Genomic DNA, 24,407 nt, shown 5'->3' on the forward strand with positions numbered 1-24,407 from the left:
ATGTGATCCCATTACGCCCCTGCTCTTGATCAAGGCATATGTCCCAAAAACTCCAAGAGTCATTACAGAACTGGGAGACAGCAGTGCTAATTTAATTCTTTTCCCTGTCTCTGAACCAAAAAAAAAAAAAAGCAGATGCAGTGGAAATTCTAGAATTGTGTAGTCTAGATGATGGAAGGGCTGCCTAAGCACTGATGAGTTTTACTGGCTATGCTCCTGATTTGTCAGCCATAGCCTAGTGACATAGTTGTGGGCAGCTCAGATGTGCTTTTTGGGTAACATGGTCTTTCTGTGTGATAAAAGATTAAAAAGATAAAGATGCAATCAAAATAATTTTGAAATTATTATTTACTAAATTTTAAAATAGATGTAAACTATCTATTTCCAAGGTTCAGGATGATTGGTCTGGGTCACTTAATAGGAAGAACAGCATTGATTTACTCTGGAGCAAGTGCATGTTGAAGCATGAATGCCTAAACAAGAGATGGAAGATGCTGGGAAGTAAAAAAATGACATTTAAACCACATACAGTAGGTCTTGTGTTTTCCTCTTAGAAGTTGCACACCATCATATGAAATTCAAACCATTTTATCCAGGGAAAAGAATAGTTGTTCTAAGAGTAACCCTGAAAAGAGCTTTCAGGACACAAAGCTTGAGTACAGATCAAGCTCCTAAGAGCACTTAAACCCAAAAGAGCCCTGCTTTTTGTGCTCTGAGAACATTCTGCATACAAACTCTATAAAATCCTGCTGACTTGAATATCGTCCAAGCAGCTCTGAACACAGGGATCCCTCCATCCTCAGACAAGTAGAATAAATTATGCTATTTATTTATAAATAAATGCCTCTCAGAGGGTTGTGCCTACTGGACCGGATGGGGGGAAAGAGCCAGCTACTCCCACCTCCTGCTTGGTTTTCAGTGCAGTCACAGCAGTTCCAGCATGTCGGGAAATCAGCTCAGCTCAGAGGTTTTCCTCTGGTTTCCAAGGGGCATGTGCTTTGCCAAGGGCTGTGTTCCACAGGGGAATGCCACCCTCAGCCTCAAGCAAGGAATCTTAAAATACTCTTTCTTGGCAAGTTAAATAACAGAAGCAGTTCCTAAAGGATTTTTATGGCTTACGGAATCTGCTACCTTTGAATTACAATGCCAACGGCTATCAGCATAAAGCCAAAGTAGACGAACAGTTCAACCCTGATCTGCTGAGCACCTGAAGCAGCCGAGATGTGGCTCTGGCTCTGGCACCTGACTGTGCAGAGCTGAATTAGAAGCCAATAAATGAACACGGAAAGTAAGATATCGAGCAGACAGTGTGCATAGGCTTGAGAACCCACCACTGAGAACAGTCACGGACCTGACCTTCTCTCTGAAATAATAAGGGCGCCTTTGTGAAACTGGTCTTGGATGCCTGCAAACCCCTCCCGCGCTCTGGCAGGTAAGCCAGAGGTCCGAGTGGGAGAAGTGGCCATCTGCTGCTAAGAGCATCTCCCAGGAAGTGGGAGGCCAAGTTCCAGATCTGCTGTTTCCCACAGCCCGAGAGGTGCCCCAACCCCAACCCCGCCGTCCCCGCGCCCCCCCGGTACCCGCCGGAGGGCCCCGCTCTGCCGGCTCTGCCCGCTCTGCCCGCTCTGCCGGCTCTGCCCGCTGTGCCCGCTCTGCCGGCTCTGCCCGCTGTGCCCGCTGTGCCCGCTGTGCCCGCTCTGCCGGCTCTGCCCGCTGTGCCCGCTCTGCCGGCTCTGCCCGCTCTGCCCGCTGTGCCCGCTCTGCCGGCTCTGCCCGCTGTGCCCGCTGTGCCCGCTGTGCCCGCTCTGCCGGCTCTGCCCGCTCTGCCCGCTGTGCCCGCTCTGCCGGCTCTGCCCGCTGTGCCCGCTGTGCCCGCTCTGCCCGCTCTGCCGGCTCTGCCCGCTCCGCCGGCTCCGCCCGCTCCGCCCGCTCCACCCGCTCCGCCCGCTCTGCCCCGGCGGTGACGCGGAACCGCCGCAACGGCCGCGCCGGGGCTGTTGTTGGTAACGGCCAAGATGGCGGAGGCGGCGCGGCCGCCCCTGCCCGACTCGGTGCTGCTGCAGGTCCTGGCGCTGCTGCCGCTGCGGGACCGGCTGCGAGCGGCCAGGTAGGGCCCCCCCGGCGCCGGCACCGGCACCGGCCGCCTTCCGCCTCCCCGCCCCGGCGCTGACGGCTGATCGCCTCCCCGCAGGGTCTGCCGGCGGTGGCAACAGCTGGCGCAGGACCGAGCGGTCTGGACACATGTGGATCTGAGCCCTCACCGGGTACGGGCCGCCCGTCCCACCGCTGTGGGCAGGAGCTGAGGGGAACGGGGGGATCTCCCCCCACGGGCAGGAGCTGAGGGGAACGGGGGGATCACCCCCCGCGGGCAGGGGTGCCCCTCTCCCTGCCCACCCCCTGCAGCCAGGCCCTTTCCCCCCGCAGATCACCCGCCGCACCCTGTGGCACCTGGTCCGCCACCGCCTCCCTGACAGCCTGTGCACCCTGCGGATGCGGGGCACGCCCCGCTCCCTCGGCAAGCAGCGGCTCCTCTCCCCGGCACTGCTGGCTGCCCTCCGCAAGCACTGTCCCCAGCTCCATCGCCTGTGCCTCACCGAGACAGACCTCCGCCACGTCCCTTACGAGAGCATCCCCTCTTCTGTCACCACACTGGAGCTGAACCTCTGCGACATTCCCGATGCCTGGTTCTGCGTCTCCCCTTTGGTGCCACCACCACAGGTACAACACCTTGCTATCCACAGCATTCCCACCTTTTCTGACCATCATCTTCTTGACATTTCCTCACAGAACCACCTGAAGACACTGAGCCTTTGTGGCACCTACCGCATCACTGATATGGGGATCCAAGCAGCAGCTCCACACCTGGAAGAGCTGGAACGCCTGATCCTCCGCCACTGCATCATCGGTGATGCTGCCATGGTGTTCATTGGGCGCCACATGAAGCAGCTCCGCTACCTGGAAATCAGCAATGCCTACTTCCTGACAAACAGGGGGCTGGTTTCTATTGCAACACTGGAGCACCTGGAGACCCTGTGCCTCGACCTCTATGATTTGGTCTCCCTTGGTACTGTTATTGCTTTGTTGCAAGTGCTGCCTCGCCTGAACCACCTCAAATTAGGCGGAACTTGCTTTGAAGATGAGGTCCTCCGTAAAATTCAGGAGAATTTTCCACATTGCGCCATATCTCACACTCCTTGACAACCTGAAATGTTATCCTTCCTTACTACACTTGAAGTGCTCCTTTTTTGGATAAAGCCTGATTTCTTCTACATAGTTTTGAGACAGAATTGTCATTGGCCTTAAAACATTAAGTTTTTCATGTAAATACGTTAAGCTTGTCACGTAAATAAGTTTGTTACAAAATTTTTGGTAGGGTTTCTCCCTCCTTGTTTTCCATGGATCGGAGGAATAGGAAAGATGGGAAGCACATTGAGCCTTTGGGAACCCCACTGACCAAAAACTGGCTGGGGGGATAACTAGTTTAAACTCTGTCTTCTCCTCTTTCTCCACTGCTGAGGATCAGGCAGCAGCTTAACGAGGGCAGAATTCAAGGAGCAAATTGAGGTTCCCCTCCTACCACTGAAAGAAACAGATCTGGCAGCCAAAAACTCATGACTTCCAGTTCCTTCCCCTTTCCTTCAAATTCAGATCTTCATGTCAGTCCCCAGACAGATTTTGTTGCTGGGGGTTGAACACCTGGCTGAGAGCCAGACATTCCATTTGCCCATGGGCATTGCTGTGGCTGCTATTACCTCTGGGTTTTGCTGGGAACATCCATGTTTCCTCATCACCTTTTACTGTCTGTGTTCTCTTTCTCTTCCCTTTCCCACCCTCCCAATATCCTAACACCAGAGAAGTGACCAAACGTTATTATGTTGTTATTTGTAATTTTATTCTATATTTTAAGCAAATACTGTATTTATTGAAAAAAAAATTCAAGCTTTTAAATTTAATTTCAACATTTGTTTTTAGGGTGGCTTGTTTTTTTTTCTAACTTGGTTCTGCATCTCTTCTGTCCCTTAGGACAGCCTCCCTTGCAACAGGAGCATTCTGTAGGAAGCAGAGCAGGATGAACTAATGCCTCAGCTAAGCTTTTCTGCCCTGTTTTCACCCCAAACACCCCCTGCTCTCCATTCAGCTGCAGGTCATGCAATAAACTGTCGGGTTTCAGATGGACCTGGATGGCAGTGACCCTCCCTGTGGTGAAATCCTCATTGCTGTTGCCTGGCCTTGGTGCCCTGGTCTCTTTTTTGTTCCTAAACCCACTCAGAATAGCTTCAGGGCAAATATCCAATGGTAGAATGCCCCAGCTCTGCTTTGGAAAGCATTCCAAGGCTGCTGTCTTAATAACTACCCCTCTGTGTTTATCCCAGACACAAAGATTAACAGTGGTGGAATTAGCCTCATTAAAACCTCCAATGCTCTCTGTCCCAGCACTCTCTGGGCATGGGGAGGGACAGTGCAACAGGAAAAGGGAAAACTAAAACCAGTAAAAATCTGTCAGTGAGGCACAGTCAAGGCATAGTCAGATGTGGCAAGAACCTCAATGTTTTCCCAGTCTTTGCAGCAAGATCTTTGTGATCCTGATGGCACAATAATGGAATTTAATATCCCACAGTCCCAACTTGCCAGTTTTTCATCATCCAGCTGCTAAACAGGGAGCAGCAACTACAAGTTGACATGGAGCAAAGTGGGGTGTTTTAGGTTTGGAAGCAGCAGGGGAGCTGTAAATATCTGACAACCACAGTCAAATTAGGGGAATAAAAGACTGAAAGGGTCTTCAATCAGCAGTTCTGGTTCTGCTCACCTTCCTCACGCATCTGCTGATGCTCTTGGAGGCTTGTTCTCCACATTTATTCCTTCTGATTTCAAAATTCAGGGGGTTTCTACTCAGTTATCTCCATTTCATCTTTTGCTGACCTTTAACTTGAGCAGCCCCAGCCCCACCTTCCAGCTGTCCATATGCACAGCATGACATCAAAGCCTACCTTTTTTAAAATATACCTGATAAATGACCAACAGAGACAGCTAAACCTTCAGCAAAGCCAGGGCATGAAACAGCTCTTGGCATCGTGAAAGGAGCACAAGTCCACAGCCCCCAACGTGAACAGAAAACTCAGAGAAACCATGAAATTTAGGTTATCAATCACTGCAGGGAGTGACCATTAATCACAAAGCTGTTACTTTGCCTCATCACACACCATATGTTCATGTACCACAATTTCATACACGTGTGTATTTAATAGTCATACTCAGGTGCTTTATTGGACCCAAATCCATTTTATTGTCTCAGACAAGCACATCTGCTCGTGCCTTCAGTGTTCGTTTCCAAACCATTTCCTATCTTCCAGGCCTGTTTGTTTTCACACTTGGGAGGAAACGCCCTCAGAAACCTAAGCATTTACCCCTTTTTTAATCCAAACGAATGGGGAAGTGTCAGAAAAGAAGCACACAGGGTTGATCGCTGCCTGAGAGATGAGAGAGGTTGACGGGGGAGGAGAAGGGGGGTACGAGGCGAGCCCGGCGATTACACATCGGGAGTACGGGCGAGAAGCAAAGTAGCAGCGGGTGGTGATGGGGGACAAGAGGCACCGAGCGGGGACTCGGGGACAAGAGGCATGGTGGGGCGAGGCAGATCGGATGAGACACGGGGCTTAACGAGGAGAAGAGGCACCGGGGGGGCTGCCGGTAACGAAGAGGGTCAGACGGGGGGGTCCCGAGCCCAGCGGACCCCCCGGGCCCTCCCGGTACCTGCGGGCAGGAGCTGAGGGGAACGGGGGGATCACCCCCCGCGGGCAGGAGCTGATGGGAACGGGGGATCACCCCCCGCGGGCAGGAGCTGATGGGAACGGGGGATCACCCCCCGCGGGCAGGGGTGCCCCTCTCCCTGCCCACCCCCTGCAGCCAGGCCCTTTCCCCCCGCAGATCACCCGCCGCACCCTGTGGCACCTGGTCCGCCACCGCCTCCCTGACAGCCTGTGCACCCTGCGGATGCGGGGCACGCCCCGCTCCCTCGGCAAGCAGCGGCTCCTCTCCCCGGCACTGCTGGCTGCCCTCCGCAAGCACTGTCCCCAGCTCCATCGCCTGTGCCTCACCGAGACAGACCTCCGCCACGTCCCTTATGAGAGCATCCCCTCTTCTGTCACCACACTGGAGCTGAACCTCTGCGACATTCCCGATGCCTGTGCCTCGACCTCTGTGATTTTATTTCCCTCCCATTATTGCTCTGAAATTTGGATCCAGGCTCCAAAATTGAATACATCTGGGCATTGCTCTGATTTAAAAAATGTACCCAGGTTTTGCTGGCCTTTACCTCCCCTTGGCACCCTATTATGTGCACCAGTGGCCCTGGGGTAGGTGCTTTCCTTCTCAAGGGAAGGTAATGTTATCACCTTCTGAGAGCCCACCTCTGGAAACTGGAAAATTGGATAGCCCACCTCTGAAAATTGGATAGAATGGAATAGTTCTCAGGATTGGTCCCACACAAAAGGTGCCAGGAGAGAAAGCTGGTGCTAGCCTTTCCTCCCCAGTGCAGCCTGTCGTCTGCACAATGAACACTGGTTGGATGCTTTGCTTCCCAAGGGAAAGTCACGGTATCATCTTTCAAGAGCCCTCCTCTGAAATTTGATAGAACTTCAGAAATTGAGCCGTTTTGGGAATTGCTCCTACGAAAAAGGTTCCAGGACAGAAAGGTGTTGCTGAATTTACCTCCTCTGGGCACCCTCCCATCTGCCCCATGACACTGGCACTAGGTACTAGCCTTGCCAAAATAAGGGTACTGCTATAATTTTCAGGTGCCAACCTCCCATATTTGGATCCAGGCTCAAATACTGAATATATTCAGGGACTGGTCCCATAAAATGGTACCAGGACAGAAAGGTAATGCTGCCTTTCATCACCTCTGGGCAGCCTCTCATTTGCATCACCAACCCTGGAGCTAGGTGCTTTACTTTCCAAGGAAAGGTAATTTTATACGTACTGAGGAGCCCATATCTGAAATTCAGATACCACCTGCAGAACTGAATACAGGCCAGGACAGAAAGCTGTTACTGAGCTTTACCTCCCCTGAGCACCCCCTCACCTGCAGGCAGTGAGGATGCTACTTCACCCTTAGAAGAAAAGGTGCCATACCCAGTGTTGTGGTGCAGATGAAATGGTGGCCAGGGCAGGCAAAGGCCAGGAACAGCTCTATGTCCTGGCTCCTTTAGTGCGGGATCAATCCCCAGACTTACTCTGTTTTGGTCTAGTATCCTAATTTCAGAGGTGGGTTCCTGAAAACTGTGGCTGTACATTTAATTTGGGAAGTACAACACCTCACCCCACTGTTGGTGATGCAGACGATTGACTGTCCAGGGAAGGTAAAGGCCAGCAACAGCTTTCTGTCCTGGCACCTTTTCTTTTGGAGCAATCCCTGGACGTATTCTATTCTGGAGGGTGCATCTGTGTTTCAGAGGTCAGTTCCTGATGTTGTATGGCACAGTCTTTTCCTTGGGAAGGACAGCACCTAGCCCCAGTGTTGGTGGTACAGATGTTAGGCTTCCCAGGGGATGTAAAGGCCAGAAACACCTTTCTGTCCTGACACCTTTTGCATGGGAGCAGCTCCCAGATGTATTCTACTCTGGAGATGGCATCTGAATTCTGAGGTGGGTTCCTGATATTGTATGACAGAGCTCTTCCTTGATAAGGTCAGCAGCTGGCCCCAGTGTTCCTGGTGCGGATGACATGGTGCCCAGTGAAGGTAAAGGCCAGCCTGGCACAGCTCCTTCCTGACCTTTTTCCCTCACAGCCACCCCGGTTTACTGTATTCCCAACACTGGGAGCAGCCCCAAGCTTCCCTGGAAGGTGCTGCACGGCACCTGGCATTGGGAGCATTCATCCTGATCATGCTGGGCTGGTGGCCGTGTTCCACTCCCACAATTCCCACGAGACGCCCAGCATGTACTCGCTGCACAGCTGGCTGGGTCTGGGCACCACGCTGCTCTTCTCCTGCTGGGTGGGGGCCACCCTGGCCCTCCCAAACCCACAAGCTCCCCGAGTTTTCCGTCCTCACTGTCTCTTCCCTCAGTGGGCAGTGGGTTTTGCAGCGTTCCTGCTTCCCTTGGGTTCCCAACGCTCTACAAGCGCGTCCACGTCTTCTTCAGCTCCACCATCCTCGTGTTGTCTGTGGCTTCCTGTGTGTTGGGAATAAACGAGAAGCTTTTCTTCAGCCTGTGAGCACCGGGGGGAGGGGGCTTGAGGGAGACCCCTTGCAGGGATGGGGGGACCCCTCACAGGGATGGGGAGGCTCGGAAAGATCCCTCACAGGGAGAAGGGGGCTTGGGAAGATCCCCGACAAGGATAGGGGGAGCCCTCAGAGGGATTGGGAATCCCTCACAGGGGCGAGGGGTTTAGGGAGAGCCCCCGAAGGAACAGGGGTGGCTCAGGGGGACCCCCTCACAGAGATGGTTTTAAAAACTCAGCAGGGAGAATGTAAGACTGCTCGAGCCACTCCCTTACAACAGCACAGGGGGAAATCGAAGAAAACAAGCCCGCTTGAGTCACAATTGTACTGAGGTAAAACTTGGAAATAACACACCACCACATAGAAAAAATGGTTACCCACAAAACCACCAAAAGCAAGATGTTATCTGGCCCCCGCACCCCTAGGGCAAAACAAAAAAGGGCTCCGTTCCCGGGCTGCACGTGTGGCCCAGCAGAACAAAGAAGGTGCCGCAGAAAACAGGTTTCCGCGGTCTGACGCCCTCCTCGGCCAGACAAAAGCAACGGGGAACAGGGGCAAAGCAAAACCGGGAAGGCTATTCGCACAGGAAAGGGGAAGGTCAGCAGAACTTTCCTGTCCTGACACATTTCGTTGGACAAGACGTTTTCACCTTTGGGTTGTCGTTTTACGAGGACACACCTCCATCTAGTGGAACACTTGAACGGTGACACTGGGGAACCTCCACTATATGGCGCTGTGTATTTGAAAAAGACGTAAATGGGTCAAGGTTCTCTCGAAAGCACCAAAAATGAACATCCAGAGCTGAAAACGTCCTCCACAGCTCTCAAAAAAGAAATGTGCCAGCACAGAAAGAGTTCACTGACCCGACCTTCTGAAGTGCCTTTCTTTGTCTGGATGTCGTTTTAAAATTTGCCAAGTACCTTGTTCTACCTTAACGTTCCGAAGTTTGTAGTAAAAGTTTATTAAACCTCCCGAGAATTTTGTTCTTTCTTCCGTGCACCGCCCAGACTAAATCAAACTACCCTCCCCCCAACCCGCCAGTGGGCTGAGGCCATTACACCCTCACAGCTCTCAAAGGCGAGGCCTCAGAACCCCTAAAAGCCCTCACAGCCCCCAAGGTCCTCCAAGCCGCCCTCCGCCTCTCAGCCCTCAGGCGCCTCAGAGAGAGACCCGCACCGCCCTCCGCCGGGTCCCGCCCGAGCCCTCACGGCCCCTCACGCGCGACCCGCCCCCGGCTCCCCCCGCGCACGCGCGCGCCCCCGCGCGCACCTGTGGCCGCCGTTGCCCGGATGCGGCTCCTCCCCCGCAAGATGGCGGCGGGGCGGGCGGCGGCCCCGCTGTAGCGCCCGGTGCCGGTGCCGGCCCCGCCATGGCGGACCTGGGCCGGCAGCTGCACGAATACCTCGCGCAGTCCAAGGCTGCCGCCGCCGCCGCCGGCCCCAGCGCGGGCCCCGCGTCGCCGCCCGCCGGCGGCTCGCAAGCGGAGGCGGGGGACAGCGGTGGGCTGCGGGCCTGGCTGGGCGCGCTGAACCCGTTCCCACCGGGCGCTGTCCCCGGCGCCCCGGGCGGCGCTGCGTGGCCGTGGGCGGGCGAGGCGGACCCGTGGCTGCCGGGGCTTTCGCGCTGGCAGCGGCTGGTGGGCAGCGCGCTGTGCGTGCTGCTGGCCGCGCTGTGCTTCGGGCTGGCCGCGCTGTGCGCGCCGCTGCTGCTGCTCCGCGCCCGCAAGTTCGCGCTTCTCTGGTCGCTCGGCTCGCTGTGCGCACTGGTCGCCGCCGCGCTGCTGCGCGGGCCCGCCCGGCTGCTGCGGGAGCCCGGGCGCGGGGCGCTGCTGTACCTGGCGGCGCTGTTCGGGACGCTGTACGCCGCGCTGGGGCTGCGCAGCACCGCGCTCACCGCGCTGGGCGCCGCCGCCCAGCTCGGCACCGCCGCCGCCGCGCTCCTGGCCGCGCTCCCCGGCGGTGCCGCCGGCCTGCGCCGCTTGGCCGGCCTGCTCCGCGCCGCGCTGAGCGGCCGAGGCAAGGCACTGCCCGTGTGAGAGCGGCCGGGCCGCCGGGCTGAGCCCGGCCCTGCCCGGGTGAGCCCGGCCCTGCCGCCGCCCCGGCGGAGGAGCGGCCGCCTCAGGGGCACTGACTCGCCCGCGGGCCGAGAGCCTTGAGCTCTCGCCAGCCGACTCCGAGGCGGGGAACGCCGCTCTCTCCGTGCCCTGACGCGTTTTCTTCGCCGGTTCTCCAGGATCAGCAGCAGCGGCTGACGGCCCGGAGCGGGCCCGCTGACCCCGAGCTGTGCTTGCCGCGCTCAGGTGTCAGCCTGCCGGCATTTGCCTTACGGCGCAGCCAGCTCCATCGCCAGGGCCTGGAGTCGCTCCACTGCTGGGTAGGAGCTGGCAGCATCCCACTTCCCTGCCTCCAGGATGGGACCACGTGGCTGCTGCCGCTGCTTCGGACCGTGAGTGAGCTCGGAGCCGACGCGGTGCAATTACGGACCTGCCCGTTACTGAGGAGCGGACGAGGCGCGCAGGGCCGACGAATGCCGAAACACGGAGATGATTTAGCAAAATCTGATCACGTCTGGGGGACAGCGTTCAAAAATTAACTGTTTTTACCTCATTTTGTACTGACCCCTACACTCTGAACGTGCTGTGGTGAATCTGAAGACTGTGGCCACTAAACTGCATTTCTCTCTAAAACCAGCTTTAAAATACCATGCAGTAAGTGAAACAAACTTTCCTGGGGCTGTGGGTCGCAAAGACTGCCCATAACTGTAAGGGGGGGGTCTTCCTGCATGACAATGAGAGGATGAAAGGTGCTAATATTATTTAGGAGCCTTGGCCTTTGCAGGTGCTGCTGCCTTAGAGCTGCTGTAAGGGACCAAATCCTCAGGCTTTAAAAGGGTAGCTTCATCTCTTAGAACTTTATTTTGTATATCTATTTTGCTCTCTGAACTGGGGCAGGAATTGCTTCCTTGTCACAGCATGACCTTCAAAAACAGTTTTGCTAATAACTGGAGCTCCGTTTCAGTTCAGAAACTGAGCCTTACTTAGGAAGGTGCTGAATTCAGGGTGATGGAGCTGGGTGCTCCAGTTTGGACTGTGCACTGGGCTCCTGCAGGGAAACGGGACCACCAGGCCTCACCTGTGCAGACCCCCAGGATCTCATGGACAAAATAAAACCAAACACTGCAATACTTACCTGCTACCACCACTTAAGGTTTAACGTATTCACCAAATACCTTTCTGAATTAAATTGTCAAAGGGGTTACTTAAATGTACATAGATTGCTTTAATAAAACAATTTGTGTCCAGTTGTCAATATAGACATTTCACTAATGGTCACTTTTTTTCCCCCATAAAAATGTATATCAGAGCTATCTGAATAGCATTAAATTAGTTCTCTCATTTTTACAACTTCTAAGCTACAGTATATAAAATTGATTTTATTCCTAACAGCAGTATAAAATTAAACAAATCTGAGACAAGGTGGAGCTCTAAACTCACAGGTAGAGCATAAGATTCTATGTGCAACACTGGTAAAAGAATATGACCTGAAGAATATAGAAGTATATTCCTAATAAATAACTTTGTCTATTTCCCAGCAATAGTGAGTCGTGGTATCACGGACTGGGAAGCTGCTTCTGTCTCTCCTGCTATGCTGTCACCTAAGATTTTGTAAAAAAGCTAGCAAATTGTCAAGTTTTCTTACAACTTTCTGAGCATATTTCATGATCATGAAATATTTCAAAACTTAACTAAAGAAGCTGCCCTTTGATGAAGAATATGACTTAACACCAAGTATCATAGTCATTTAAGGAATTAACCACCCATCAGAGGAAATAAAAGTTGTCCAGATAAAGCTGCTACCTATAGTTAGGTACACTCTAACTTGTTTTGGTAGAGGACTGTGTTTAATTAAAGCCTAAAGCTCATCCTCTATTGGACCTCTTTTAGCCCCTTAAAAATATGTAGGGCTTGCTAACAAAAAAAAAAAAAAATAGAGCAAGCTTTCCTCTTTGCCAGTGATTATCATGAAAACTTCAGGACAGATCCTAACTCCCAGACATATACCCAAAGTTACCAAAGCCCTTCAGATAGAGCTAAAAAGTACTTTTTTTACTCTCAAGGGAGAAACTGTCATATCAGATGCATCTCAGATGTTTCCCAGTTAATCCCCTTAAGACCATTCTGTCTCTCCTGAGCCCCATGACAAAGATTTTATAGGCTAATGATCAATTAGAATTTCAAATGCCATTTTATACACTACAAATTAAAAACTAAGAAGAAAACCCTACTTGTGACTGCCTGAACCAAGAGAACAACAGCTAAGCATTTGTGCTTCGAGATCTTTAAGTAAGATCATCAAGACTCGAGCCAGTCTTTGGTAAACCTGACTGTATGAGAAGTCAGATGCAATAGCTGCCATGTGTCACTGTGGTATTGCAGTAGCCTCTAGAACTACACTGACTTATATATTTTATTATAACCTGGAATTCAAGGCAGGAGAGAGGGAAGCCTGGTAGTAATTTTTCATTATACATTATATGCTATACTTTTAATGTAGAAGTTTCCTGAGAAGGTCTGTAGTGTAGGTACTTACATGATAACATTTTCACTGAGGCTTAAGGTATTAAAGGAACCTTTTGATAACCTGGTGGCTGGAGATGATTAACATGAATGATTTATGGGGAAGACAAACTCATGGTTGGTAAGCAGCTTTATTATGAAATGTGGGAAATGGGAGTAACCCCTACTTCTCATTTCCCTCCTCTAGAAAAATCAGGTAACAATATCCTAAAGAAAAAGACACTTGTGTTAATATGGAAGTGATGAACTATCGAGGTTTGCACTTCAGCAATTAATGCACCAGACTCTGCTGAACACCCGTAGCTTTAAGCAATGTGTCATGCAGCTGTTGTAAAACATACCAGTCAAGCTGCTAAACTTCATTCTTTCTCAATTTCTATAAACAGATGCTGTTTTGAACAAAAACCCTTGACTCACCCAGGTGAAGACAGTATTTGTCATGATGTCTGTCTTGCAATCCAGGTTATAACTCACACTATGTCTTTGACAACTTGTTCTAAATGGTGTTCCACGTTTTTCTCTTCCAGGATGGCAGACTAGCAAGCAGCGGTGATTGCCTGTGTTTTGGAATTTTAACATCAGCACCACTTGTAATCTGTACACAGCTGTGGCTAAAGGTGAAAATGAAGGTTCTCTGTACATGATAAACCAAAAAACTACGAGTCAGCTCTCAGTATTTTAAATGGCTGAGATTTCAGGAGGTAGTTCTGTTGCTCCATCTGAAACACAAGTTTGCCTAAAGACAACCCCCTATAGTAATAGGTGAGTAAAGAATCACACACTGCGTTGATTTTTTGTTAATTTTTGCGCAAATTACATTCTGTATTCATACAAAAACAACGTAACTCTTTGACAAACTGTACATATAGAAACAAGTTTCTGTCTGGAGGTGAACTGAAATCTGTGGAAGTGCTCCATGTCCCCCAACACTTAAAAAAAATTCCAGCTCTTCACAAATAAAGTAGGTAAGAAAGTGAGGAAAATGGGAGTGGAGAGGACAAAACAAAGCCAGCTACAATATTGCAGCTAGAGGCAGTTGACTGATTTAGGAAAAGACCCCTGTTAGGAACTAAAGCACATTCAGTTATCCCAGTTAAGAATCCAGGTTCGTGGCATTGCAGATGACTGAGTCCAGAGTAGCAGTCTATTTAAATATTGTCCCACAAGGACTGGGTGTGACCCAGCCAAAGCCTCTTCTATCGTCCTCTTCCACCCCTGGATCCTCCTCTTCGTGACTGGCCAGAGTTTATGTTATTTCCTCTTCCCCAGTTACTTCCACTCCTTCCTCCTCGAGAGGGGTTGTTGCCTCCCCCGGGGCCTCCACCAAAGGCTTCATCCCTGTGGAATCCATCGTGGTGGTCTCCATCTAACGACCCAGACCTCCCAGATTTTGGTGCTCTTTGTGAAGGTCCTGAATTCCCTCGTCCTACAAAGGAAGCACAGCAGTTACTGGTTTAAGTCTAAGCTGTGTCCCTTCTCAGACACGCCGTACAGGGTGGTGGTTCTGCTGTGGTGTCATCATTCACAGACCATATGTAGCTGAGACCCACAATTTTATGCCTCCTCCCTCTATACAATTGGGCAACAATCAAGTAATTCCTTGGAAATTAGAGGTTATAGTTGCTACAGTCAAAACAGTGACAGCACATCCTCCACACTGCCAGGCACTCCAGTTCTTGTGCTTCAACACCATCTGTGGTTCTTGCTATGCTTTTATTGCAAAATACTTCCTTTTTAATCCTAAACAAAGACACTGCACTGATGACAAGTTGAGACAGTTGAGGTTGATGGTGAAGATAATGAGTAACATTACTGTTTTGTTCTCTTTTTTGCTAGAAATAATGGAAAACCACTTTATTTTACTACTAACTGGGAACAAAAGCTACACAAGCTTACTGCCAGGATTTTCTACTTCTCACAGATCTTCTTGGTTTTGATATGTAAATGAGCATTAAAAAAACCCAACCCAATTCATTAGCCTAAAATAACAAGCAGTATTTTGAAAAAACAAATTTAACAGTAACCTTGTTTTATGGATGCACACTACAGCTATATCAGGATATTTCTGCTCCACTTTAGTAAAAGTGATTTTTTTGTTGACTCTGGTTGGTTCTGTGTAAAACAGAGACCAAACTGTTCCATAATTAATGAAGTTTTACTCTTTAGATGACTTTACTAATACAACTAAAGCTAGTTCATGGTTTGTTTATCAGGCTTTCTGCCATCATTCTGAACTTTCTTTAGCACATTTTGAGTTAATTACCACAATTCTTGTGCCCGGACAACAATTGTTTTAACCTCAATAAAGAATCTGAAAGTTATCACTAATCATTACTGAAGCTGGAGAAGGAATCCTCACAGATTTGATGGATGCTGGCTACTGGAGAAACAGAGCATGCAGCTATGGAAGGAAAACTACTGATATGAGAGGGAGTTTACCAGCAGGGTTTTATTCAAAACACCTATGAAAGAATGATAAAACCTGCTGTTAATACAACACTGGGAATAGAGTCCATGCAGAGGAGGAGTGACATGCAGTTAAAACTGAATGAGCTTCAAGACAATGGTAAGAGAAGTGGGATGGAATTCAGTGGCATCAAAGACAAAGCTGTGCAGTAACAACAAAAAATTCAGCTGTAGGTTGGCAGCTCAGCACTTGGAAGCAACTGAGAAGGACCTTTGTTACTGACAGTGGGTAGTCAATGTGAGGACATTAAAGAAAGCCAACATTTCAAAACCACAACAGCAGTCCTGAGATCTGTGAGTTGGAGGCTAACAGGATGACTGTGGAACTGGCATGCACAGCAATAGCTCTGAACCAGCTACAAACTCCAAAACCAATGTGTTTTGTGGGTTACAGTAGCATGTGACTGCTTAGTAGTTAGGGGGAACTATGACATGAGAAGCTGTTAGGAAAGAATGGAGAAAACAGAACAAAACCGAGGGAAGGGTAGAAATCCACGGTTATACCACATCTTAAATAGAGTGCTGCAATTCCTAGTTACCTTGTTTAATTTAGAAAAGGATAATTTAAAACTGAAAGTAGTATATACAGAGTAATATGGATAGTAAAAGATAGAGAACAACTTCTAGAGAGAACAACTAAACAGATCAGAGCTCTGACCTGGAGAAGAGCTAGTTCAGGCTGGAAATGGGGGAGTTCAGTGCAATCAGAGATGGCATTCAGAAATAACAGGAATCAACTTTCAACTTAATTACAACACATCACATGAAATCAGTGAATGGTAGGCACAAATCAGGAGAGAAACATTTTCCTTGCTTTTTTTTTTTTTTCAAAGCATAATCTACTGCAATTAAGTTTAAGAGCTCTGCCCATGGATCCTGTGAATATCAAAAGTTTATATGATTCTTAAAGCAATTAGAGAAGCACACAAAAGTTAACTGTCAGAAGCCATTGAATATAAAAATATTTCAGTAAATCACTGAACTGCAGATCTTCATAGGTTTAGAGAACATTTCAGGGACATATCTCTACAGGTTCAGTGTTCTTATGTTTCAGTTAAAGGATGATAGCACAAGCATGAGTAACAAAAAACTATTCTGAAAATGACAAAAAAGTGTTCTTAATGAGTTTTCCAGCTGGAGTAACAGGGAGCCAAAAACTAACTGCTTTTGAACAGGGCAATAAGGAAGAGGATTCTATAATGCTGGAGAGAAGATTTGGATTTGATGTCCCACAAAATCCCTCTGTTCTTATGTTCCTATAAGACATGTTCCTACACTCTTTAGCTTCCCAGGTCAGATATTTACTAGCTCAGCGTTATCCCCTCTGAACAGAGAAGTTCTAGATAAGCCTAATGTTGAAAAACACGCCACTGTTACATAAGGGTTTCATTAAAAGGGGTTTTTTACCTTTGCCCCTCTCCTCTGGGGGTCCCCCTGGAGCATCCATGTCTCTGTGGTCAGAGGTGCCCGGTCCGTCGTGCCAGAGGCGTTTCCGAGGTGGCAGTGAGGCCATGTCCATACCCTGGAGCGAGGAGGAACGTTCTCTGCTGGCTGGAGAGTGTCCCTCGTGAGGAGGGTGATCTGGACGAGGACCTGGGCACAAAACCACAGGATAATGAGTAATGTTCACTGGGGCCTTATTGCTCAGTTTTGGAGGCAGTCACACAAATTTACATACTGCCCACACTCTTTGGCACACGGTTTAAAGTTCAAATTACATAAAGCTTCCCCTGTCCCATTTTTTAGTAAGAAAGCTAAAGGTAAAACAGGTGTTTGATGGGAAAGAAAAATGTGGTAGATTTTATACTGAAAAGTGTTCTTTTCAGTATAAAATGTTTTCATCATTTTAGAAGCATTCATTTATTCACATGTCATTTGTGCTCATTTTTCCCATGACATTGTGCACAGTTTTGCCCCATATGAGGTTGCCATTTGTAACACAAATGCAAATACCAGCAAACTGTCAGACACTGTAGCTGAAAACATTATTCTTGCAAACAAAGAAGATGCCAAACAAGTGAAAGATTACTACTGGCATTAATATATATCTTAAAAAAACGCACAATGACTGTGATTCAGTCATCCACAAGGGACAGCTGCCCAGGCAGTTCTGGGCTGTACAAGAACTCAACTGAAAATCAAGACTTTGAGGCCACAGTAACTTTTTGTTCAGGAAGACAGTTGTATTTAGAGTCAGTTAAATTTTGCATAATTCTTTTTTTCCTAAATTTAAAAGACCAAAGAACTACGTTTGGCTTTTCTCATGGTAAAATACTGGTAACAAACACACAAGGTACAATAAAAAGAGGTGATTTTAAAATACTTTTTTAAGTGGTTATATTGTAGAAGTCTACAAACCTGACCAAATGTTTTACCTGGTTCTCTGTTTCCATCCCAGGATTCTGGTTTCCGCCCTCCTTCAAAGCGTGGAAATTCATCTGGAGTAGGAAGCAAACCCTTCCGGGCTCCTGAGCAGTAAGAGAAACAGGGGACAGGAGTGAGAAAAGACATTGCATTCCCGAGAATACTGTTTGCCCAAGAAATGCCTTTCCTTCCTCCTTGCATTCCCATGTGGAAGAACGTTCCCCTCACCTCTCAGAGCACCGCGACCTCGCCCCCGGACACCATGGTCCCTTCCTCTGGAGTTTTCATCTGGAGAGTCAAAAGCGTCATCTGGCCCAAAATCTTCAGGGCCAGGAAAGCCATCTCTGCCCCTGGGTCCCCGGCCCTCATGTCTTGAGGGTCCTCCTCTTCTGAAGCTACAAGAAAGAACACGATACAAATATGGGATTTAGGTAGAACTGAGTCAGGTTCAGTTTTATAATCAACTCATTTCTGAACTGTTTCACCTAATGCTACAGCACATACAGTTACTAGAACAGGATATGTAGGTGGAAAAGTGCTCATTTGCTGCCTTCGAGCACTTTCATAGCCATTTTTGTAGTTTTCCCCTCATATTTCCTTCTGTTGATTGTGTTGGCTTTTCATAGAAGGAAAATTTTGTTAAACATACTGCATTCATTTAATGAAAAGGTAGGAAAAAAAATTAATGAGTGATGATAGATGTAAGGTGAGGTAAGGCAAGGAAAAGTAATTTCCCTTAACTGTAGTGGTCTTACATTCCCATTCCCTTTTTCTCTTTCCATTTTGGTGATAAAACAAACGGAAAACATACAAGCAATGAGAATCACGGCTATAACAAAATATCCCAGCATCTCATTCCTATTGATTCTATAATTCTTTTGCCAAAATATTCTCTTTTTCATTCCATTCTTCAAAGTTTACAACTTTAGCAAGTGCATCTAGACTGCCCTTGGCTCTGTAGGGACAGTGATGGCGGAACAGCACACAGCAGCCTTCTGCAACCTGAAGAGCAGTTTATCCAGCTGCAACAATCAAGAACTTTGTGTTGCAAAATGTAGTTATGGCATTGAAGTTTGATAATTGCCTTCTACTTCTATGGCATCTTCAGGAATTTGGTATGACTGGATTCTCCACCTCAACTGAGTACAGTTCCTCCAGCACCGCACTGGGGGGGCCTGGACAGCTCTCCAGAGAGGAGAATGGCTCTTACTGACCTGTCAGTGCCATGTCAGGTCAGCCTGCAGATGGCTGCATGAATAATTAATAGTTTTGTTTCTGACATGACCAGTTAAAACACCTGGAGTGCTTGTAAAGCACATCCATGTTCTGTGACGACTGCACCTGGAAGGTGCACGCCAGCCTCAGACACAGCCCAGGGTCTCTGCAGGCACAGGGCGAGTGTTTAGGTGGTGCTGAGTCCTCGCCGTGCCACCCCACCCTCAGTGACAGCACACAGTGTGGAGCATTCCTTGCCCAGTCACAGATGCCCCCCACCTCCCTGCTGTTCCCAGTTCCACACTGGCCAAACTGGAACCAGCACAATATTCCAATGCTGTTGGCTGTGTGCAGCATCCCCTTCCCCAGCTCATTAACGACACAGTGCATCCTATTACAAGCAAAACTTTAGATACTTTTATTTAGAATTTTAACAACATTAACCTTTTAATTACAAATTTAAATATTTTAACAGTAGTCATAACACAATACAATATTTTTAAACTTTTACATTGTTTTTAATAAAAAACAATAGGTCTGTCTCCACCTCCCAGAAAACAAGCACAATACAGAGAGGAGGCTGCTGTGCCTGTACAGGTACAACAGTGAATGGAGGAGTGCTGTGTATGGACCATGAACCATTTACATTAACCTGGATGGTTTAGGAAAACAAACTCAACAGTTTCAGGTACAAATGGTTCAGATAATCACAGAGCAATATTGTTTAGCCTTGAAACAGCACAGTCCTCTAGATGTTTCTTAGAGGGCCTCCCACTTTAATACTGACATGGTGTGATTCTGCTTAGGCTTGAAAATTACCAAGATTTGCAACACAAGGCCCTAGGGCTGCAGGAACAGAGCCTTTCCTATTGCTTTCAGGCAACTTACGGACACAGTTGAGTTTTGAAATCTACCATACCTATGCCTGACACAGCCACAGCTCCTAGAACTGTGGTATGGATATCCTTATTCACCTTTTCATATCAGTCACGCGGAAAGCCCTGCCTTGCATCGGGCTCAGTTCCCATCTGACTGCTCTCATATCTTCTTCCTCGAGGCCTAGGACCTTACTGTACACAACTACACACTGTGCAGATTAGCAGGCAGGAAGAGGCAGGTCTCTGCAGTAGAAGCATCATGTTGATATGCACAGGTAGAGTAAGAACAGGACAGGGATGAAAAGGACGGGAAATTAGAGAGAAACATACATACACACATTTGCCTCTCATGCTTGATCAAACCGGTTACAATCTCAATTCTAAACCAAGTCAGCTAAAGGAGTGGTTGGGATTAAGTCCACCACAGCATCTGCAGTAAATGGCACCTTGTTCACCTTCATTCTGAGAAATTCATCGAGTTTACAAGCACAATGAGCCCTTTAGAGCTCTGTGCCAAATCACTGCAAACTCTGGACAAACACTTGTATTCTGATAAGCAGATTACTCTTAGTTAAAAAGTCAGGTTCTTGTTTCCCTTCCTGAAACTTCTGAAAAATCAGGACCATAATAAAATATTTTCCAGTCCCTAAGCGTTTTCAATATAAGATCTGAAAATCTCTACTGAGCTTCTAAAAGTGTTGTCTGCTATGTCTTTTTAAGTTCTCTGATGCAGACCATTCAGCTTGGATTCTCTCTGGCTTTACTTTTTAAAAATGGCTTTAATTGTTACCTTCTTTTAGTTACTGTTCATTTCTTTTCATACTCTTCACACAAAAGGAAGATACATCTTTACAGAGCTAGGTAGAAAATAGCTAAAAGAAGAGCTGTATAGATGCAAAGTAAAAGGAATGTAAGAAAATTATTTAAAAGGCAACTAAAACACACAAAATTCACATTATGTGGAGACCACAGCATATTTGTACAAGCACATGTTCTTATACATAGAGAGTTGGTGGTCAGTGAGAGGCTTAGACCTTGGAGGCCAAATTTCATTCAGTTAAACCAGCATAAATCTGGAGCAATTTTCCTGACAGTTAATCTTGAAGTCAGTGTAATTCCTCCATATTTAAACTGGTAACTAGAAGCAAATTCATCCCTTTGTGATTTATTTGGAGATTGTGAGCAATGACATGAACATTGCTCTAAATCAGATTATTTTTGAGTTCTTCGCTTGGCATTAAGAAATAAGTCAGAAAGAGAAATAAAATTTCTACAAGCAAACACATAAGAAAATAGTCTCGACAGTCCAACAGATGCTGTAGCTCTGTCCCTTCTATCCAACAGTAGGATCACCGTTCCTGCTCCTTACAGGGACATTGCATCTCATCCTACAGTCTCTACATCTCATCCTACAGTCTCATGCTGTAGTTTGTGACTGGAGACAGTCTCAAAATCCACGTCTAATGTTCAAAAGTTTGTCACTTTAACCTTCATGTCTCCTCTCAATTTTCATCAAAACGGTCTCAAATCTTCATCCTGTGTCACTGGATCTTCTCTACAAACTTTCTCCCTTCTCTTTACTTACTGTTTACAGACACGGAAGCTGCTGTGTACAATGACCATTTGTCAAGTTTTCTTCTATTACTGAATGATTTTTATGGACTCTATACTCAGGTATATTAGAGTTTTCATTTCCTTATTGGTTTCCAGTTTATAAATCTGAAACAGATAGACTCCTTAATGAAAAGGAAACCAGGAAAAAAGAGTTCCCTCCATTTACCCTTTAACCCAAGAAAGAGAAGTAGATTTATTCTTACCTCTCATCTCGTCTTCCTCGGAAGCGTGCATCCTCAGGATCCCGGGGATATCTGTCATCTGAAGGTCTCCGTCCTTCCCAAGCACCGGGAGGTCCACGGTTTGAGCTGCCTCCCTCGAATTCCCTGTGGTCGGGAGGGAAGGGAGGCCCGGGTCCACCTCGTCTCCATTTCTCATCCTGCAGTGGTGGGCCTCCTCTCCCCTCGAATTCCCGCAGGCGATGGCCAAATCTCTTATCTGGATGGAAATCTTCACGGAAGTCATCTGGTCGATCGAAGTCATCGTGGAAATCGGGGTGAGGCCCTCGTCTGTCTGGCAAGCCCCTGCTGTCTCTGCCATCCCCCCACTCCTGGCCCCCTCGGAACAAGCCCCTCTCGGGCCCGTGCTCGGGGCCGCCGCTGTTCTGGTCGTGCCGTCTGTCGGACAGCGGGCCCAGGTGATGGTTTGGGGGACCACGGGTGTCACCTGCAGGAAAAAAAAATCACAGCAGCTTTCTGTAACGTTTTCTAAAATACTCAAGGATGCTCTAGTTCATACAGTTCTACAAAGCACATGATACATTTCACACTAACCAATACTTCTGGGAAAACTTTTCCCCTATATTCCAGCCCACATCTATGGAAGCTCTCAGCCATTTCTCTCTGGAAGCACTGCACTGGGACAGCCCCTCTTTTAGGAGACTGACTCGCAGGAGAACAGACAATACATTTAATTACCTTTGTTAAGACCAGGTCCTTGGTTGTGAGGGCCGAGACGACCTTGTCCTCCCTGCTGCCCCAGGCCTGGTATCAGGGGAGGAGGACCAGGGTTCTGCCCGTCCTGTGAGCAAGTTAAGGAGAAAAGCCACGTGTGAGTAGTTTAAACATTTTGTAAGAGTGCAAACCAATTTTCTTTCCATAAAAACTGCATCTGCACAGGTTATACAACAGAAACAGCTCATGTTCCAATGGTTGCAGCCTCATTTTTCAGGCATTCATATCAGTAATGCTTTCAGTCACTGAGAAACACATAATTTTATAGGAAACAGCATTTCAAGGATTAATGTTTTACTTATAACAACCAAAGATAATAAAGCTCATATTCTGGCTCAGTATGAATATTCTATAAGAATGTATTGAATATTCTATTCCTCTAGATGAGGAAACAGTGTATATTTGTTTGAAAAATATCAGGCACTGATTTATATGCAGTTAAAGAGCTGCATAGACCAAAGATTTCCTTTGATAATGAACAAAAAAGAGAAACTATATGTACAAAAATAAATATCAAGAATGTTGGGATGGGGGGACAACAACAGGGCTGCAAGAGAACATTTCCTGTAAAACTCTAAGCTGTTAACATGGAAATACATGAGTTTCATTTTTAACATGCTGGCGAAGTTTTTTTTCTTTAATTTTAGGATTAAAAAAAAGTGCTAACTCTTGGCTAAGTACCAAGTTGTTAAGGGGGTTTTCAGCACTGACAGGGTTAAAGGCAGGAGCCACAGTCACCTCCTTCCTCAAACAGAAGCAGCAGAATGGGCAGAGGTCTGTGTATGTTATGTGATCCCAAAGAAAAAAATAAAGTATGTAGGTGTCTTTTGTTACTTTCTCTCTTTTTTGTGTGTGAATTTTAGAGGATAAAAAATGCTCTTGAAATTTAGCTGCTGTCACAGACCCATGAAAGGTACCAAGTTTACGATGGACCCACTGTGGTGACACTGTTTGGGAAACTGTGTTTGGACTATGGTCTGATTCTGCCTTAAAACAGCAAAGGCCTGGAAAAAAGTCATCATTTGGGGTTTGTACTTGACTGGAACTGAAAAGGGGCATGTACAATATTTACACTGTAATTATGAGATCCAGAAGTAAAAATGTGAACAAGACAGAGTTGCAATCTGCAGGAGTGCTATAAAAAACCTTCTTATGTTGACATCACCAAAAAAACAAAGTCCTCCCAGAAACCCCTAAGATGTAATATTTTTAATAGTAACAGAAACCCCTAAACATGTAACATTTTTTTCCTAGACATGTCTGGTATGTAAGATTTAGACCTGGCCTTCATACTGACTTGTAAAAACCCCTCCAGACTTCAGGTAGTCTGGAAATACTTAAAAACCTGTATTCCATCACATCACTGTATCATAATTAGACTGCTTAACTTCTCCATGAATCAAATAATTTTCATGCTCTGGAGAAACACTACCTTTTTTTTCTGTTTGCAGAGAAGCAGTAAGTTCATTCTTTGCATTTTTGCCATCATATCTTGAAATACGGTTTTAAATTAAACATTTATATTCAACTGCAATACAGGTGATAAATGCAAGAAAGCACACAAATATATACTACAAACATCATATCTGTATTGATTTATTTTGTTAGGATGTTGAAAAAATAAGCAAAATAAATGGCCAAAATAAAAAACCTCAGACAAACCAAAAATACCTTCCTAGTTACTGACTGTTGACTTGAGTCCAGAACAAATCAACCCCTGACTAGGTAAGATCCCTCTGCTGTTCCTAACCAAAACCTTGCTGGAGTTCTAGGATTTCTCATATACTTAGCATATGCTTACTTAAAATAAACATCGTGGAACTTCTTCCATTTATGCCACTAGTGTTCAAGCAAAGCAGTATTTTTAGCACTCACTAAATGAGTTTCCTTAGTGTTTAGCAGAAACCTTTATTTCAAACAAACCATGCTCTTGCCAAGCTGGGAACACAGAGCCCTAACACTGCATTTTCACCTGATTTTCCTTTCTAAATGCATTCTAGGCCTCAAGCAGGGCTTGAAACTGAAAAGTAGAGTTCAAAAAGAGATATCTTACTAAAAGCTGTAAATGGCCTTGTGTACCCCAGAAAACCTCTGCTTCCAGTGTATGGCAGGTACAGTAA

At 47.3% G+C, this 24,407-nt stretch overlaps 3 protein-coding genes and 1 long non-coding RNA gene across 6 annotated transcripts in view; 2 read left to right on the forward strand and 2 right to left on the reverse strand.

The window, feature by feature from the left end:
• Window positions 1-1,960: 1,960 nt before the first annotated feature.
• On the forward strand, window positions 1,961-4,524 carry FBXL12 (F-box and leucine rich repeat protein 12). 2 transcript variants are annotated; one of them, XM_051782335.1, is made up of 4 exons: window positions 1,961-2,107; window positions 2,192-2,264; window positions 2,425-2,718; window positions 2,788-4,524. In XM_051782335.1, exons 1-4 carry the CDS (start codon window positions 2,016-2,018, stop codon window positions 3,196-3,198), a joined length of 870 nt encoding a protein of 289 aa, XP_051638295.1. In that variant the 5' UTR covers window positions 1,961-2,015; the 3' UTR covers window positions 3,199-4,524. The 2 variants fall into 2 exon arrangements, with proteins under 2 accessions (XP_051638295.1, XP_051638294.1); XM_051782334.1 differs by having other exon boundaries at window positions 2,425-4,524.
• LOC127468786 (uncharacterized) lies at window positions 2,536-10,130 on the reverse strand. The gene is made up of 3 exons (XR_007903683.1): window positions 10,056-10,130; window positions 6,163-8,171; window positions 2,536-2,661 (listed from the first exon to the last, which is right to left on the reverse strand). It is a non-coding gene; the product is annotated as an uncharacterized LOC127468786 (long non-coding RNA).
• SFT2D3 (SFT2 domain containing 3) lies at window positions 9,507-20,370 on the forward strand. 2 transcript variants are annotated; one of them, XM_051782336.1, is made up of 4 exons: window positions 9,507-10,928; window positions 13,325-13,559; window positions 14,634-15,363; window positions 17,662-20,370. In XM_051782336.1, the coding sequence occupies exon 1, from the start codon at window positions 9,591-9,593 to the stop codon at window positions 10,254-10,256; it is 666 nt and encodes a 221-aa protein (XP_051638296.1). In that variant the 5' UTR covers window positions 9,507-9,590; the 3' UTR covers window positions 10,257-10,928; window positions 13,325-13,559; window positions 14,634-15,363; window positions 17,662-20,370. The 2 variants fall into 2 exon arrangements, with proteins under 2 accessions (XP_051638296.1, XP_051638297.1); XM_051782337.1 differs by lacking the exon at window positions 14,634-15,363.
• The window catches only part of WDR33 (WD repeat domain 33), a 68,655-nt gene continuing 57,801 nt past the window's right edge, over window positions 13,554-24,407 (reverse strand). Inside the window, exons 18-23 of the mRNA XM_051782333.1 lie at window positions 22,252-22,354; window positions 21,538-22,000; window positions 17,856-18,022; window positions 17,639-17,731; window positions 16,671-16,856; window positions 13,554-14,223 (exon numbers count right to left, since the gene is read on the reverse strand). Coding sequence (XP_051638293.1) covers window positions 13,994-14,223; window positions 16,671-16,856; window positions 17,639-17,731; window positions 17,856-18,022; window positions 21,538-22,000; window positions 22,252-22,354 — 1,242 coding nt within the window. The 3' untranslated portion in view covers window positions 13,554-13,993. The remainder of the gene's footprint in view (window positions 14,224-16,670; window positions 16,857-17,638; window positions 17,732-17,855; window positions 18,023-21,537; window positions 22,001-22,251; window positions 22,355-24,407) is intronic.

Source organism: Manacus candei, unplaced genomic scaffold (genome assembly GCF_025592945.1).
Source record: "Manacus candei isolate 608988 ecotype Guabito, Panama unplaced genomic scaffold, ASM2559294v1 h1tg000015l, whole genome shotgun sequence".
Classification (NCBI taxonomy): Eukaryota; Metazoa; Chordata; class Aves; order Passeriformes; family Pipridae; genus Manacus; species Manacus candei.